This window comes from Macaca mulatta, chromosome 15, assembly GCF_049350105.2.
Source record: "Macaca mulatta isolate MMU2019108-1 chromosome 15, T2T-MMU8v2.0, whole genome shotgun sequence".
Classification (NCBI taxonomy): Eukaryota; Metazoa; Chordata; class Mammalia; order Primates; family Cercopithecidae; genus Macaca; species Macaca mulatta.
This window is the reverse complement of record NC_133420.1, coordinates 64,080,478-64,094,681: the sequence shown is the minus strand read 5'-3', so window position 1 is coordinate 64,094,681 and position 14,204 is coordinate 64,080,478. Positions and strand designations below refer to the sequence as shown.

General features: G+C 54.4%; 2 protein-coding genes and 1 non-coding gene across 12 annotated transcripts in view; 2 read left to right on the top strand and 1 right to left on the bottom strand.

Moving 5' to 3' along the window:
• The first annotated feature begins 1,760 nt into the window (after window positions 1-1,760).
• Window positions 1,761-6,580, top strand: TESK1 (testis associated actin remodelling kinase 1). 4 transcript variants are annotated; one of them, XM_077965026.1, is made up of 11 exons: window positions 1,761-1,964; window positions 2,281-2,362; window positions 2,508-2,629; window positions 2,761-2,809; window positions 3,363-3,509; window positions 3,853-3,935; window positions 4,108-4,198; window positions 4,454-4,537; window positions 4,686-4,775; window positions 4,920-5,034; window positions 5,386-6,542. In XM_077965026.1, the coding sequence occupies exons 3-11, from the start codon at window positions 2,535-2,537 to the stop codon at window positions 6,264-6,266; spliced, it is 1,635 nt and encodes a 544-aa protein (XP_077821152.1). In that variant the 5' UTR covers window positions 1,761-1,964; window positions 2,281-2,362; window positions 2,508-2,534; the 3' UTR covers window positions 6,267-6,542.
• On the top strand, window positions 4,602-4,713 carry MIR4667 (microRNA mir-4667). The gene is given in 1 exon segment (NR_128297.1): window positions 4,602-4,713. It is a non-coding gene; the product is annotated as a microRNA mir-4667 (primary transcript).
• Window positions 6,509-14,204, bottom strand: part of CD72 (CD72 molecule) — a 30,377-nt gene continuing 22,681 nt past the window's right edge. For 3 of the 7 annotated variants that reach the window (XM_015117491.3, XM_028835080.2, XM_015117489.3), the window contains exons 3-9: window positions 13,649-13,720; window positions 13,065-13,154; window positions 12,408-12,743; window positions 9,339-9,484; window positions 8,287-8,399; window positions 7,119-7,273; window positions 6,509-6,836 (exon numbers count right to left, since the gene is read on the bottom strand). In XM_015117491.3, the coding sequence (XP_014972977.2) occupies window positions 7,141-7,273; window positions 8,287-8,399; window positions 9,339-9,484; window positions 12,408-12,743; window positions 13,065-13,154; window positions 13,649-13,720 (890 nt within the window). In that variant the 3' untranslated portion in view covers window positions 6,509-6,836; window positions 7,119-7,140. The remainder of the gene's footprint in view (window positions 6,837-7,118; window positions 7,274-8,286; window positions 8,400-9,338; window positions 9,485-12,407; window positions 12,744-13,064; window positions 13,155-13,648; window positions 13,721-14,204) is intronic. The other 4 variants (XM_077965940.1, XM_015117490.3, XM_077965941.1 and 1 more) reach the window with 2 other exon arrangements.

Below are 14,204 nucleotides of genomic sequence, written 5' to 3'. Positions count from 1 at the left end.
ACAAAATGAGGCATAAATTCCTAGTGTTTACAGATGTCATACAACAATAGAAAGCAAATTCACAAATAGTTGTAGATGTTAGCATTAAATATGATGAATGAGCGTGTGCTGAGACCAAACGCCTCCAGAAAAAAGAACAGGATGCATGTGCCCTGGGCAATTCTGAGGCTGGCCTGCCTCCACCGGCTGTGGAAGGATTGCGAACGTCTCCCTTCCTCTCGCTCCAAACTTGTGCAATACCTTCCCTTGTACGGCGCACCAAGACAGCATCTGGCCTTCTCTTGACTCTAAGGCATCATGTATCATTTATGACCGTCTTTATTCTTTTCTCAGTAGCCCTCGACAACTGAGTAGTACTTCTTGGCTCCAACTCTCATAAACGTGTAACCAGACTCCATTGGAAGACGGTAACCCCACGCGATACGGACTGTGCTTGTATTAATTTTCTTTTAAGGTTACTACAGAAATATTAATACAGTACTTGAGAATTCCTGACGGACGCAGCCTCGCTTCCTCAGCTCTCTCAGCCGGCCTCCGCACCCGGTACCGCAGCTTTCACTCCCGCCGCCTACCGTTCCGCCGCTAGGGGGCAAGCGGCTCAACGACGCCCATTTAAACCGTTTGCCCCGGAGTGGCCTGCCGGGATCGCGTGTCACCACCCAACCCTGGCGATGATTGGCTATTTTGCCGAGGCCGGAGGCGGAGCCAGCGGCAGAACCGGAAGTACCTGGTACGGCAAGTGCACAGAGTCCGCAGACTGCATGCGCACCCGGGCACCGCGCCGACTTAAAGAGGCCAGTTGCAGCCCCTCCTCTGGCCTGAGGGGACAGACCGTGTTCCTACGTGGAGGGCGGAACCCTCACACTGAGGAGGGCTGGGTCACACTGAGGGGAGGAGTCACCTTGAGAGGAGGGGTCACAATGACTTAGTGGAGTCACTCGGAGGTGGGGTCTCACTGCGTGGGAGGAACACAGAGCAAGGGGGTGCAGCACTGAGGGGTTCTGACACACACTGACGGTGGCAGTGCCACACTGGGGAAAAGTGCTCCCGAAAGGGAGGTGTCTCCGAGAGAAAGCGTTCTTTGAGGGGGTGGGATCTTGCGGAAGGAGGGGCTTCCCTGCAGGTGGTGGCTTCTCTCTTAGAGTCATTTGGACAAAGTAATAAGAGGGAGATCCCGGCTGGGTAGTCACAGGGCGGAGGACCTGGACTCTCTTCTTTATTGGGAGACGGCAGGATGAAGTGAGGAGTCGGAGCTAAGCTGGGTATGGGCCGGTCAAAGGCTCCCTATAGCCCCGAGGTATCACAACCTCCCGTGAAGGTAGAAGGTGTTAGGGAGGCCAGAGGTTCAAGGTGTCGGAGTCGAAGAGACCTGGGAAATGGGCAGGCTGGGCCGCGGCGCAGGCCAGGAAGGTGGACAGGTTGCTGGGCTGCCTCAGATTGCGACTGGGCCTGAGGGGCCTACGTTTCTGCCCCATTGGTCCCTGGAGCCCAAGAATCCGGCAGGTTTCTGAGCCCGACCCACAACGGACAGTCCCAGGGAGGACAGGGGACTCCCTGGGCAGCTAAGCTTCGCATGCGCACCATCAGCCCTTAATTCCCTTTCGTTATTCAAGTTCAGGCCTGAGCTTATTTGACCCGGGCGGCCCAGGGCCTCGCGGCCGGAGAGCGGGGAGGCGGGGGTGCGCACCTGAGGGGGCGTGGCCGCTGCCGGGAGGCCGGGCTGGAAGGAGTTAAGCGGAGGCCCGGCCCAGCCCCGCCCCCGGCAGGCCGCGGAGCCTGAGCCCCGGCGGCTAAGCGGAGCAGCCGCCGCCCGCCCGCCCGCCCGCCCGCCTCCGCCCGCGGCGAGCTAGCCCGCCGGCGCCCGGGAGCGCTGCCGCCACCGTCGCCGCCACCGTCACCGCCACTGCCCGGTCCAGGCCCAAGCCCAGGCCTACGCAGAGCGGAGCGGCGCGGCGTCCACCCGGGCCCAGCTAGCCGGCGCGGCGGGGGCGGGTCCAGGATCTTCGGCTGATCTTCATTCTCAAGGCGGGAGCGGGAGTCCGGGCGCCCAGGATCTGGCTGGGCCCGCGCCCATGGCAAGCGCGGCCTGCCCGGGCCCCGGGGACCCTGCCATGTGAGGCAGGCCCGGGCTGGGGGCCCGGCCATGGCCGGGGAACGGCCCCCACTGCGGGGCCCTGGGCCCGGGCCTGGAGAGGTGCCGGGGGAGGGGCCCCCGGGGCCGGGGGGCGCGGGCGGAGGCCCGGGCCGCGGCCGCCCCTCCTCCTACCGGGCTCTCCGCAGCGCCGTGTCTAGCCTGGCCCGTGTGGACGATTTTCACTGCGCGGAGAAGATCGGGGCCGGCTTCTTCTCTGAGGTCTACAAGGTAGGACCGGCCGAGAGGGCAGAGGGGCGGGACCGAGCCTTCAACCAGAGGCTGCAACTAGGGGGCCGGGAGTGCGGGGAAGAGGGTCCAGACTCGGGCGACCCTCCCGACCTGCCCGACCCTCGCCGGCCGCCCCCGCCCCCAGGTTCGGCACCGACAGTCAGGGCAAGTCATGGTGCTGAAGATGAACAAGCTCCCCAGTAACCGGGGCAACACACTACGAGAAGTGCAACTGATGAACCGGCTCAGGCACCCCAACATCCTAAGGTAAGCGGCCCCAGTCTCTGGGCAGCTTGCTGGGCGGGAGAGAAAAGGAAAGATCCCGCGGGAAACGTGGAACTGAGGAGGAGCTGAGGCCCTTAACAGCCTACCCTTCTATCTTCCCCCTTCTCTGGCAGGTTCATGGGGGTCTGTGTGCACCAGGGACAGCTGCACGCTCTTACAGAGGTGAGGATAGACCAGGAAGGAGGGATCCCCACCCCCCCTTCACCCCCAAGGATAAAGGCAGTGAACAGGCCTGGTGGATCTACGGAGGACTAGTGAGAGGCAACAGGATCTCCTCCCAGGGGAGGCTTTCCTGAACTTCCCTTTAGGCAAACCACGTATAAAAGGCCTCAGCTGGTCTTATTCTCTGTATCCCCTAGAATAGTGCTGTCCAATAGAATTTTCTTCAGTGATGGAAATGTTCTCTATCTGTGCTGTCCTATACAGTAGCCACTAGCCACATGTGGTTAAATTTAAATTATGTTAATTGTTTAGATTTTTTTTGTGGGTCAACTTGATTAAATTTTAAAAATTTTAAATTATTTAAGTTGTTGCACATGGCTAATGGCTACTGAGTTGAACAGGGCAACCCTAGAACATGGATGGAGGGTCCTACAGCACAATCTTACCCCTCTGACCTCTGTGATCCTCCGGAGTGTCCCCTAGCTTATAAGTGGGGGACCTAGAATACAGACTGAAGTCTGACATCCATTCCCATTCTCCTCCTATGCACCAGTATATGAATGGGGGGACCTTGGAACAGCTGCTCAGCTCCCCTGAACCCCTATCCTGGCCTGTCAGGCTCCGCCTGGCCCTGGACATTGCCCGAGGCCTGCGGTACCTGCACTCCAAAGGTGTATTTCACCGGGACCTTACATCCAAGGTAGGCTAGTGGGGTGGGTGGAGGCATGAAAGAGGGTTTGAGACTATTAGGTTGTAACTGTCCTGTGGACATTGGAATGTGGATAACAGATATATTAGGATGTTGGAGTGGCGAGGCATTGGAGAATATTGGGGGACCAGGGTGAGGGGAGTGCTCGGAGGGACTGAATAGCACCCTGTGTTTGGAGTGTTGGGTGATGTTGCGATATTGAAGTGCCTTGAAAAACTGGGAGAGCAGAGAGGGTTGGGGTTATGCTGGAGTGACAGGGCTTTGGGTTATACATTGGGAGGCCAGAGGGCAGAAGGTGATGAGTGCTTGGGGATACTATGTGTGTGTGTGTCAGAACTGTCTAGTCCGACGGGAAGATCGAGGCTTCACCGCTGTCGTGGGTGACTTCGGGCTGGCTGAAAAGATTCCTGTGTATAGGTGAGGTGAATGTCCCTGTTCCCCCCAAATCTCCCAGAGTGCCCCTATCTGATGTCCCCAGAGCCCCAGCGATGTTTCCCTTGGGGAGAGAAGGGAGTTCACCTCATCCCCTTTTCCCTGGGGGAGATGCCTGAGTAGGATGTTTCTGACCACCCTGCCCCTGCCCCTGCAGGGAGGGGGCAAGAAAGGAGCCATTGGCTGTGGTGGGCTCCCCATACTGGATGGCTCCAGAGGTGTTACGGGGTGAGCTGTATGATGAGAAGGTGAGACATCAACCCTTCAGATCCCCAAGGCCTTCCGAGACCCTTGAGGTTTTCTCATAAAGCCCCATCCATCCCCAAAACAACCCTACCAGATCTTCAGGAGTCCCCAAGATCCCTTTGCCCCTCACAGGCACCCTTCCAACACATGAAAACTGTCAAGATCCCCCACCCTCAACCAAATTCAGCTATATTCTGTCAAAATTCTGAAATGAAAACTGTTAATTCTTCCACAACACTGTTATCTCTGACCCCCAGGCTGATGTCTTTGCCTTCGGAATTGTCCTCTGTGAGCTCATCGCCCGAGTACCTGCAGACCCTGACTACCTACCACGCACTGAGGTGAATGTCTCCAGGTTTGCAAACGAAGAACTCCAGACTAGCCGGCTCATAACCAAGGAGGATTCCCTAGAGGTTGAGGTTCTGACTGGGGAGCAGAAGGAGAACCCAAGAAAAGCTGACTTGGAGATTCCTCCTTCTGTCCCCACAGGACTTTGGCCTGGATGTGCCTGCCTTCCGAACTCTAGTGGGGGATGACTGTCCACTGCCTTTCCTGCTTCTGGCCATCCACTGCTGCAGCGTAAGATCCTCACAGCCTTTCCGCTCCACCCTGCCCCCATCTATAAGCTGCCATGGCTGCCCTATGGGACCCAGGTGATGGGGGGAAACTCAGAGACCCTGTTTCGGAGCACTGAGTGAAGCCATTCCCGTCTCTACCCATCAGCTGGAACCCAGCACCCGTGCCCCCTTCACCGAAATTACCCAGCACCTGGAATGGATCCTGGAGCAGCTGCCTGAGCCAGCCCCACTCACCAGGACTCCCCTGACACACAATCAGGGTAAGTGAGCATGACCTTGACCCAGCTTAAGTCCTTTGGCCTTTCTCATCCTTAAAACTCAGAGATGACATGGAGGAGGCTAAATATATTTATTAGTTGAAAAGGCTGGCGGTCGGGCTGGGGTAGGGTGGGAGGACATCTCAAAGAAGACAGTTTCCTAATGCTAAAGCTTGAGGGAGGGGAGGGGAACAAGTAAAAGGGGCCTGGAGATGACATCGCCCCTTTCCAAAGCACCAGGTGGGACTCCCTTTTTCAAGCTCTAGTCCCACCAGCCTCCGGGAGAATAGTGAGGCCCTCAAGAAGCTGTGATCAAATGCTGAGGACAGTGATTCCAGACTTCTCTGTCTACAGGCTCTGTTCCAAGAGGGGGTCCCTCTGCCACGCTTCCTAGGCCAGACCCCCGGCTTTCCCGAAGCCGGTCAGACCTCTTCCTGCCCCCATCACCAGAATCAACCCCAAACTGGGGTGACAATCTGACTCGAGTCAACCCCTTCTCACTACGGGAAGACCTCAGGGGTGGCAAGATCAAGCTTTTGGACACACCCAGCAAGCCAGTCCTGCCTCTTGTGCCACCATCGCCATTCCCCTCCACTCAGCTGCCCTTGGTGACCACCCCAGAGACGCTGGTCCAGCCTGGAACACCTGCCCGCCGCTGCCGCTCACTACCTTCATCCCCTGAGCTCCCCCGCCGTATGGAGACAGCACTTCCAGGTCCTGGCCCTCCCCCCGTGGGCCCCTCGGCTGAAGAGAAGATGGAGTGTGAGGGCAGCAGCCCTGAGCCGGAACCTCCAGGACCAGCGCCCCAGCTGCCTCTGGCTGTGGCCACAGACAACTTCATCAGCACCTGTTCCTCGGCCACCCAACCCTGGTCCCCTAGATCAGGACCTGTCCTCAATAACAATCCCCCAGCTGTGGTGGTGAACTCCCCACAAGGCTGGGCTGGGGAGCCCTGGAACCGGGCCCAGCATAGCCTGCCCCGGGCGGCAGCCCTGGAGCGGACAGAACCCTCGCCACCCCCTTCAGCTCCCCGGGAGCCTGATGAGGGGCTGCCCTGTCCTGGCTGCTGCCTCGGCCCCTTCAGCTTTGGCTTCCTGTCCATGTGCCCCCGCCCCACACCAGCTGTTGCCCGCTACCGCAACCTGAACTGTGAGGCGGGCAGTCTCCTCTGCCACCGAGGGCACCATGCCAAGCCACCCACACCCAGCCTGCAACTGCCCGGGGCACGCTCTTAGCATTGGAGCCTGTGGTCTCAGGCCTCCAACTTTGGCCTTCAGGACACCCTGTAAGAACAGAGCACACTTGCTGGACAGTGCCAGTTCCAGATGGGCTGACCGGCTCTTCTCCCTGTGTAGGGGAGCCCCAGCATGGACTCGAGGGACAGAGCACTTCCAGTTCAATCCCCGGCTCGTGTTCCCATGGGGATCACTGAACCAGACACAGCATTGCTGACACATGAGACTAACACGTGCAATTATTTAAAAAGATTTCAATAAAACTGCCTGGCTGGCTCCGGGCCGCCCCTATCCACTCAACCCATGCGCCCTCCTCCCCCGCCCCATTCTACCATGGGAAGTTCTTGCAGGGAGGCCAAAGTCCCTTCTAGAGGTGGCTTCACCCTTTTCCCAAGAACAGTCCAGTTTCAGGAAGAGGGAGCAGGCAGCAGGCTGGCTGGAAGTGTCAGGTGTGGATCAGCTGGTGGCTGGACACTGCCCAGAATGAGGGAACACAGGGAGGACATGGTCTGAGGACCCGCAGGCCTCAGGTTAGGAAGGAGGGGCACAGTTTCTTGTTGGCATGAGTGTCTGGAAGAGTAAAGTATCGGTGAGCTCCATGGTTGACTTAACTGAACCCTCATCCCGCTCACCCCGTCACCCCGACAGCCACATCACCAGCCTCCCATAAGTTCTAGGCCTTTCCTGTCCCTCTCCCTGCCCACCCCATCCTAACATAAGCAGACCAAGCAACTGGAGGCTGTGGAGGAACTTTCATCCCAGGTACAAGTTTTCCCTCGGGCCCCTGGGTCCCTGCTCTGAGTCCCTCTGCCCCTGGACTCCCCATGCCTTGGCCCCATCCCTCACTCTTACCAGTTCAGTGTAAAGGGTTGTCCTAATCTGGAAATCTGAAAGCTGTCATCTCACAGATGAAGGGAAGAGGACTTCCACATGCCTCTTTCTCCATTGTCCAATACCGTGACCAACCTTTTTGTACCTTGGTACATTTTGAACTTTGAACATAAACCCTAAAAAGTAATAAGGTAGAGCTGGGATAAGCTCTGGACCCCTCCTATCCTACCCTCCCTTCTCTCCCCTTTCCCTGCATAAAACCTAAGTCCTAAGTCGCTTTGCCTGCCTAAGGCCACATCTGGGCATGGTTCAGGACAGATGTCTGGAGTTCAACTAAAACAGGCTTTAGAACCAGCAGAGGGAAAAATCACTCCAGGTCATAAAGATGCAGGCCAGGCGCGGTGGCTCATGCCTGTAATCCCAGCACTTGTGGGAGGCTGAGGCGGGCGGGTCACGAGGTCAGGAGATCGAGACCATCCTGGCTAACACGGTGAAACCCCATCTCTACTAAAAATACAAAAAATTAGCCAGGCATGGGGAGGCTGAGGCAGGGGAATGGTGTGAACCCAGGAGGCGGAGCTTGCAGTGAGCCAAGATTGCACAACTGTACTCCGGCCTAGGCAACAGAGCGAGACTCTGTCTCAAAAAAAAGATGGGAAGGCCAATTAGGGAACATAAGGAGGCTGCCACCCTGTTTCAGGGTCCCTAGGGTTGATCCTCAATGGTACCCCACTGCTCCCTTGATCACAGTGAAGTGGAGCTTTGATGGTACCCCCACTGCTCCCTTGCTTACTTCACTGAGGTAGCTCTAGTGCCCCGAGTGGCTGCTACTGAGAAAGTACAACCTCAGTTTGGGTGGCCTTGTCAAAGGATGGAGAAATGCTGCTGTCATCAGCTGTGGAGCCTTAACTAAATCCTTAATGTCTCCCCCTAAAAGCTAGCATAGGTCCCAACCTAGTAGTTACTGAAACAAAAAAGCATGTGCCAGGGACTTCTAGGTGGAAATATAATGGAGAATAAGATTGCCTTAAGAAGTTATTAATCAAATAGAGGAAACAGACAAATAGGCAATTACAGTGTTGATTTATGGGAGAGTTCTGAGGGAAGCAGGTGGAGAGGAAATCTGATTACCATGTCTTTATGGAGGGGATTATGGAGTTGAAAATACCCAGAGTCCTAACAAACTTACCTAATGTATTGTGTATCATCAGTAAACTTCTCATCCTTGTTAGAGCTGAGGCCAGTCCAGTATGAATTCCCTGAACCACCATTTGGCAACAGCGAATTTAAGATGAAGTAATACTAAGGAGAGATTCAGAGAGACCAGAGATATGTGGAGAGTGATGAGAAATACGGAAGAAAATGCATGCCCTAGGGAGGCCTCAGCTTCGGCAAGGGGGCTGTATATATGACAGCTCTTTGGTAACTGGTCCCTGAATCCACCAAGTGCCACCCTGCAGATGCAGGCTCAGTGCTCAATTTGCTTTCCAGCTGAGTAAGAATCTCTGCCAGCCTTTGGAGGGGAGTCATTGTGTGTGCTGTTCTGGCCCCAAGGAACTAATCCCTACAATCCAGCCCACCAGGTGTGGAACCTCTCTGCCTGAGAGGCCACAAGAGTCAAGGAACCTGTCAAGCAGCCCAGGGAGCTGACTAGCAAGCTGAGATGAGATACAGATTAAAGTAGAGGCCAGGTGCGGTGGCTCACACCTGTAATCCCGCACTTTGGGAGGCTGAGGCAGGTGAATCACCTGAGGTCAGGAATTAGAGACCAGCCTGACCAATATGGTGAAACCCCGTCTCTATTAAAAATACAAAAATTAGCTGGGCGTGGTGGTGTGTGACTGTAGTCCCAGCTACTCGGGAAACTGAGACAGGAGAATTGCTTGAACCCAGGAGGCAGAGGTTGCAGTGAGCTGAGATTATGGAATTGCACTCCAGCCTGGGTGACAGAGTGAGACTCTGCCTCAAAAAAAAAAAAAAAAAAAAAATGTAGATATGGTTCCTAAGTTTCTACTCTCATGCCAACTCTAATCAGTTAGTAGGGGCTGCCTGGACCACTGTGCTGAGAAGATGCAGAGGTTGTTTCCAAGCTCAGAGTTCAAGAGTATTGTGATTCTCAGTTTCTTCCACGGAAAAGGAATGGCCACCCCAGCCATGTATGCACTGCCATTCCTGACTTGATGACATATGTCCCTTTACCGAATAGTACCCACCATAGTCTGTGAGTAAGGATATGCTTACTGATTGTTGATAAATTTCACTGAATGTGGCCAGCTTGGAAGACAGAGTTTCACAATGTTTTTGGCTCTCCTGCCAAGTTTTCGAAGTAGGTGAGATGTAAAAGCAGCTTTTCTGATGCACTGTCCATCCCGTCGGACAGCAGGTGTCTAAAAAGCAGAAAGAGTGTGATAGCAGCAACAGTTGGGATGAAAGTAACTACTCAGCAATCTTTTGCTAACAATATTCTCCTAGGGCTAATCTCAGCACCTTCATGGACTTCTATGATCTTTGCAATCTTTCTTTCTTTTGCATCCCCTGGAAACACCGTACCTGTCCTTACTTAGTAAAAAGACTTTAACATTCAACAACATTACTTCTTAGCAATCTAGGAGGTTTGTCTTAATAGGGCTAATTTTATTACCCCAATTTCTGAACAATTGCAGTCCACCCTGACACTTTACCTAACATCTCTTGGGCCCATCTCCTCCACTCCCTAAAGCACCCCCCACTGCACATCCAAGACTTCCACTCCTCCAGCACTGGCCCCCTCCTTCCCTCTCCAATTTCCTACAAGCAGAAAATGTTGGGTCCTGTTTTGCAGAAACAGCTCTCTCCATTTCCCTCAAAATTTCTCTTCTCTGTTCTTCTTTTCCTGACTATCCATAAGAAATAAATATCCCTCTTTCTTCAACATCCTACATCCCAATCTGCACTTCTGATCCCCAGACCACCTCTCTCCATTGCTTTGTTCCATCAGTCCTACCTTCATCATTCAAAAATCATTCACTCCCCACTAGCTCCCTCTGTTCTCTCTACATGATCTCATGTCCCCACCCTGCTACTCCCTTGAGTTACTGTCCTATGGCAACTTAAAGGAATAAAAAGAAATCCCTGCTGGGCACAACGGCTCACATCTATAATCCCAGCACTTTGGGAGGCCAAGGCGGGATGGATCACCTGAGGTCAGGAGTTCAAGAGCAGCCTGGTCAACATGGTGAAACCCCACCTCTACTAAAAATACCAAAAAATACCCAGGCACTATGGTGCACACCTATAATTCCAGCTACTCGGGAGGCTGAGGCAAAAGGATCACTTGAACCCAGGAGACAGAGGTTGCAGTGAGCCGAGATCACACCACTGCACTCCAGCCTGGGAGTGCACTTTAGTCTCACAGAGTGAGACTCCACCTCAAAAAAAAAAAAAAAAAAAAAGAACAGAACAGAAAAGAAAAGAAATCCGTATGGCCAAATGGAAGAAAGTGAGGGGATAAGTGGAACACTGAAAGGTAGGCAGGGGTGTTGGAAGCTATGTTAAGGATTTTTTATTTTTATATTATGAGAAAGAGAAAGTCAGTGTAGGATTTTACACAGAGGAATTTTGTTCACTAGCTATATCCCAAGTGCCTGGGCACAGTGCTAGAACATATTATCTGTTATGTATTCCATAACTGTTTATGTAATCAATTAACTGGAATGCTCTAGATTGGGATGACATGATCAGATTTTTGTAAAGAATTACCCTGGCTCCAATATGAAGAATGGACTGCGGGGAGAGGAGTGAGTAGGAAAAACATTTAGAAAGTTGTTGCAGCTATCCTTGCAAAAGATGAGGATGGGGAAAATCCAAATGGATTTATAGACTTGGTGATGGGAAGTGGAGGGAATTCCTCTCAGAGTGGAAGGTGAGGGCATGTGCTGAAAGTGAGGGAGAAGGAGTTATTATGGAGAGCAAGCTAACCACTGCAGAGGTTGCCAGGCAGTGCTGAGAGACTACAGTCTCAGTGGCACTGAGCAAAATGATTCCACAATTTGTCACACCTTGGTGCTGACTGTGGGCAGTTGGGTTCATCCAGAGTTGAAATTTTGCCCATCAGGTGCACTAGAAGGATAACGGAACAAAGAAGCGAGTGAGCCATGTGCGGTGGCTCACGATTGTAATCTCAGCACTTTGGGAGGCTGAGACAGGAGGATCGCTTGAGCCCAGGAGTTCGATACCAGCCAGGGAAACATAGTGAGACCTTGTCTCTATTAAAAAAAAAAAAAAGTGAGTAGTAAAAGTGATGGGCTCCAAACCCATGATAGGTAGGGAGAGAAGTGTGGACAGGAGACAGCTGATGGGAAGGGAGGAAAAGGGGAGTCAGCAGATTGGAGGCCTCAATGAGATCAAAAAAGTTTGGGGAAAACCTGGAGGAGTGGTGGGCAGCTGTGATCAGAGTGGAAGTCTGAAACCATCCTTTTGCCAGAAGAGCAGTTTGGGATGTAGAGGTCTAAGGTGCTGCTAAGAGAATGGGCAGCCCTGGCATGGAACTGATGATCACAGAGGTTCAGGTTAAGGAAATGAGGGCAAGGGGCGTCTGCACATAATCTTGCTGTCTTATGCCTGGGGAGATCGACCAGATGACCCCAAGCTAGACAGAGCCTAAACCTGATCATAGCCCAAAAACACCCCAGTCCCCTTGGGCCTGGCACCTTGCCTAGACCCTCAGCCTGTTTTGACACAGCCTTGCCTCTTTTATGTGTCCCTTTCCCCATCTCCACCTACTGGCTGGGGTCCTGCTTTCAAAATGAATGGACACCCCATCCTAGTTCCCTACACCACAACTCCAGGCTCCACCTCACTGTGAGTGCTGAGAGCCTCACTGCCTTGCCCCACCACCAGGTTGCACTCCATGTCAGTCAGTCTTACCCTTTGGGGAGATCTCAGCTATAATGAAAATTAATGAAAATTGAGGACCCTGTCTTTAGAAAGATGTGCAAACTGCCAAGTTCACATCCAAATTTGGGGGCGTTCCAGATCTTTGTCACTGATATCAACAGGAAGAAACCATGGACAGTGTGATTTGGACTGCTGGCTGCCATCCTCCTCTACCCCACAGGATGAGCCTTGGAGCTCGGTGGGTCCCCCTAAATCCAGTATGCAACTTGGTCCTTCTCTCTGTTGGCCAAAGCTGAACAGCTCATGTCAGCCACCACTCTGGTTCACTGCCCCTTTCCTGAACACCTCACAGGCCCCTGGGTGATAGACCCCTTCCACTAGTATCTCCTTGCTCCAATCCATCCCTCCCTTCTCTCCTCTCCCCAGAGCGGACACCTGATGAGCGGCATGTGAAGAAGGGCTTCAGTCTGTTCTCCATGTTGCTCAGCTTCTGCTCCAAGGCCCTCCTCTGTTGCTCCTCACTTTGCAAGGTCTCCTTCGTCTTCTCGCTGTCTGTCTGGCAGGCCTGTAGCTGCCCTTCGGCCGCCTGATGAGCCCTCTGTTCCACCTCTAGTGCTTCCTGACTCTGCGCCAGCTCTCTCCTGGACCCCTGCAGATCCTCTGCGCTCTGTCCCAGCTGCCTTATCTTCAGGTGGAGCTGCTGCCTCAGGCTGCTGTTAGTGGCTTCCAGAACCCTATTCATCTGCTGGAGCTGCTGAGACACCTGCAGATCTGTTTGGCCACAGAGATTTGGTGGATGTCTTCTCCAGCCCTGCCCTAGTGCCCTGAGACTGCAGCATCAGCCCTTTTTCTCCTTCTTGCAACTTTTTGCATCACAGGCTGAAATACAAGATTTGACTGCCTAAAGTGTAAGGAGGTACTGGATTAGGTGAGGACAATTCAGGAAGACAACAGCCCTGGCAGGAAACCAAACCCAAAGCTAAGGATGTGGTGGTAGTGACTATGAGCCCTGCTGAGGAAGGTCAGCTTTGCGGGGAAAGTCAGGACGAAAGTCGTTCCGTGTAAGTGGGAAGTGGGGACAGCCTTACTCACAGCGCATTCCCAGGCAGATGACGGCTACTCCTAACAGCAGGCAGGTGAGGAGCAGGCCGAGCAGGAAGTATCGCAGGCAGGCTGTGCGGCCTTAGGGGGACAGTGGGATGGATGCGGGCAGTCAGCCCCCGGAAAGAATGTAGAGACGAGGGGACAGGTCCGCGGAGGAGACCCCTGGGGAAGGCATCCCTAAGAGGAGGGAGGTGCAGAGCTGAGGGGGCAACCATGGTGGTTTCTGTTGGGTAGCGGGGTGTTTCGCAGGTAGGGGAGAGGGTGTTCCAGAATCAGAGCTGGTAAGGACTCAGGGGCATAACCTGGGAGAAGGGAAAGGAAATATCAGACCGAGAGAGGGAGAGAGGAGAAAGGGGGGCAGGAAGGCGAATTGGGACCATCCGCAGGGGGGCGGTGCACGTCGGATTCAGACGCACCCGATGTAGGTGAACGGGGCAGGGCAGCCGGGGCGGTCGGAAGGGCTGCGCCCGGACTCATCCTGGGAAGAGCTGCACCCCGCGGGGCCCAGCGCCATCCGCAGCCGGGACAGGCGCGAGCACTTGCCCCCGCGGCCGCACCGCACACTCACTCACAGGGGAGAATCCGCCCGACGGCTAGTGACGTCACGGCGCTCCAGGACGCAGTTGACTGCTCCGACTTGACCGCTGTCGAGGGGAGCATTGAGTTTGAGACGGGAAGCCCCGAGTATTGCCCCTTCTCCTCCGGTGCACCCGCTTCGCCCTCGCCACTGGGAAACTCCAGTCTGCCCCACGTTGCCCGCTAGGGTTGCTCTGGTACACCCTGTCACTCTACTGAGTTCCTCCTCTGCCTAGGACTCTCTCGGCTCCCTCCTGGGTCTCACCGTATCTTTTCCCGGACCCCCTCATCTCTCGTAGTTCTTCCTTTATCGCTTCCTCAGGGGCCCCTTATCTGTCGGCCCCAAACCCTCTCCCCCTTTGCTCTCATCCAACTCCCATCCCCCCTTTTCCCTCCCATGGCTCCCCATTTCCCATTAGAACTCATCCCCCACAGGGCTGCCCTATCCCTCCGCAGCCCTTATCTCCCTCACTGGGGTCTCCACCTTGCCGGAGGAATCTTTCTTCCTCCCCTGGCTCCCATTTATCCTGTTCCTATTCTTCCGTTTCCTAA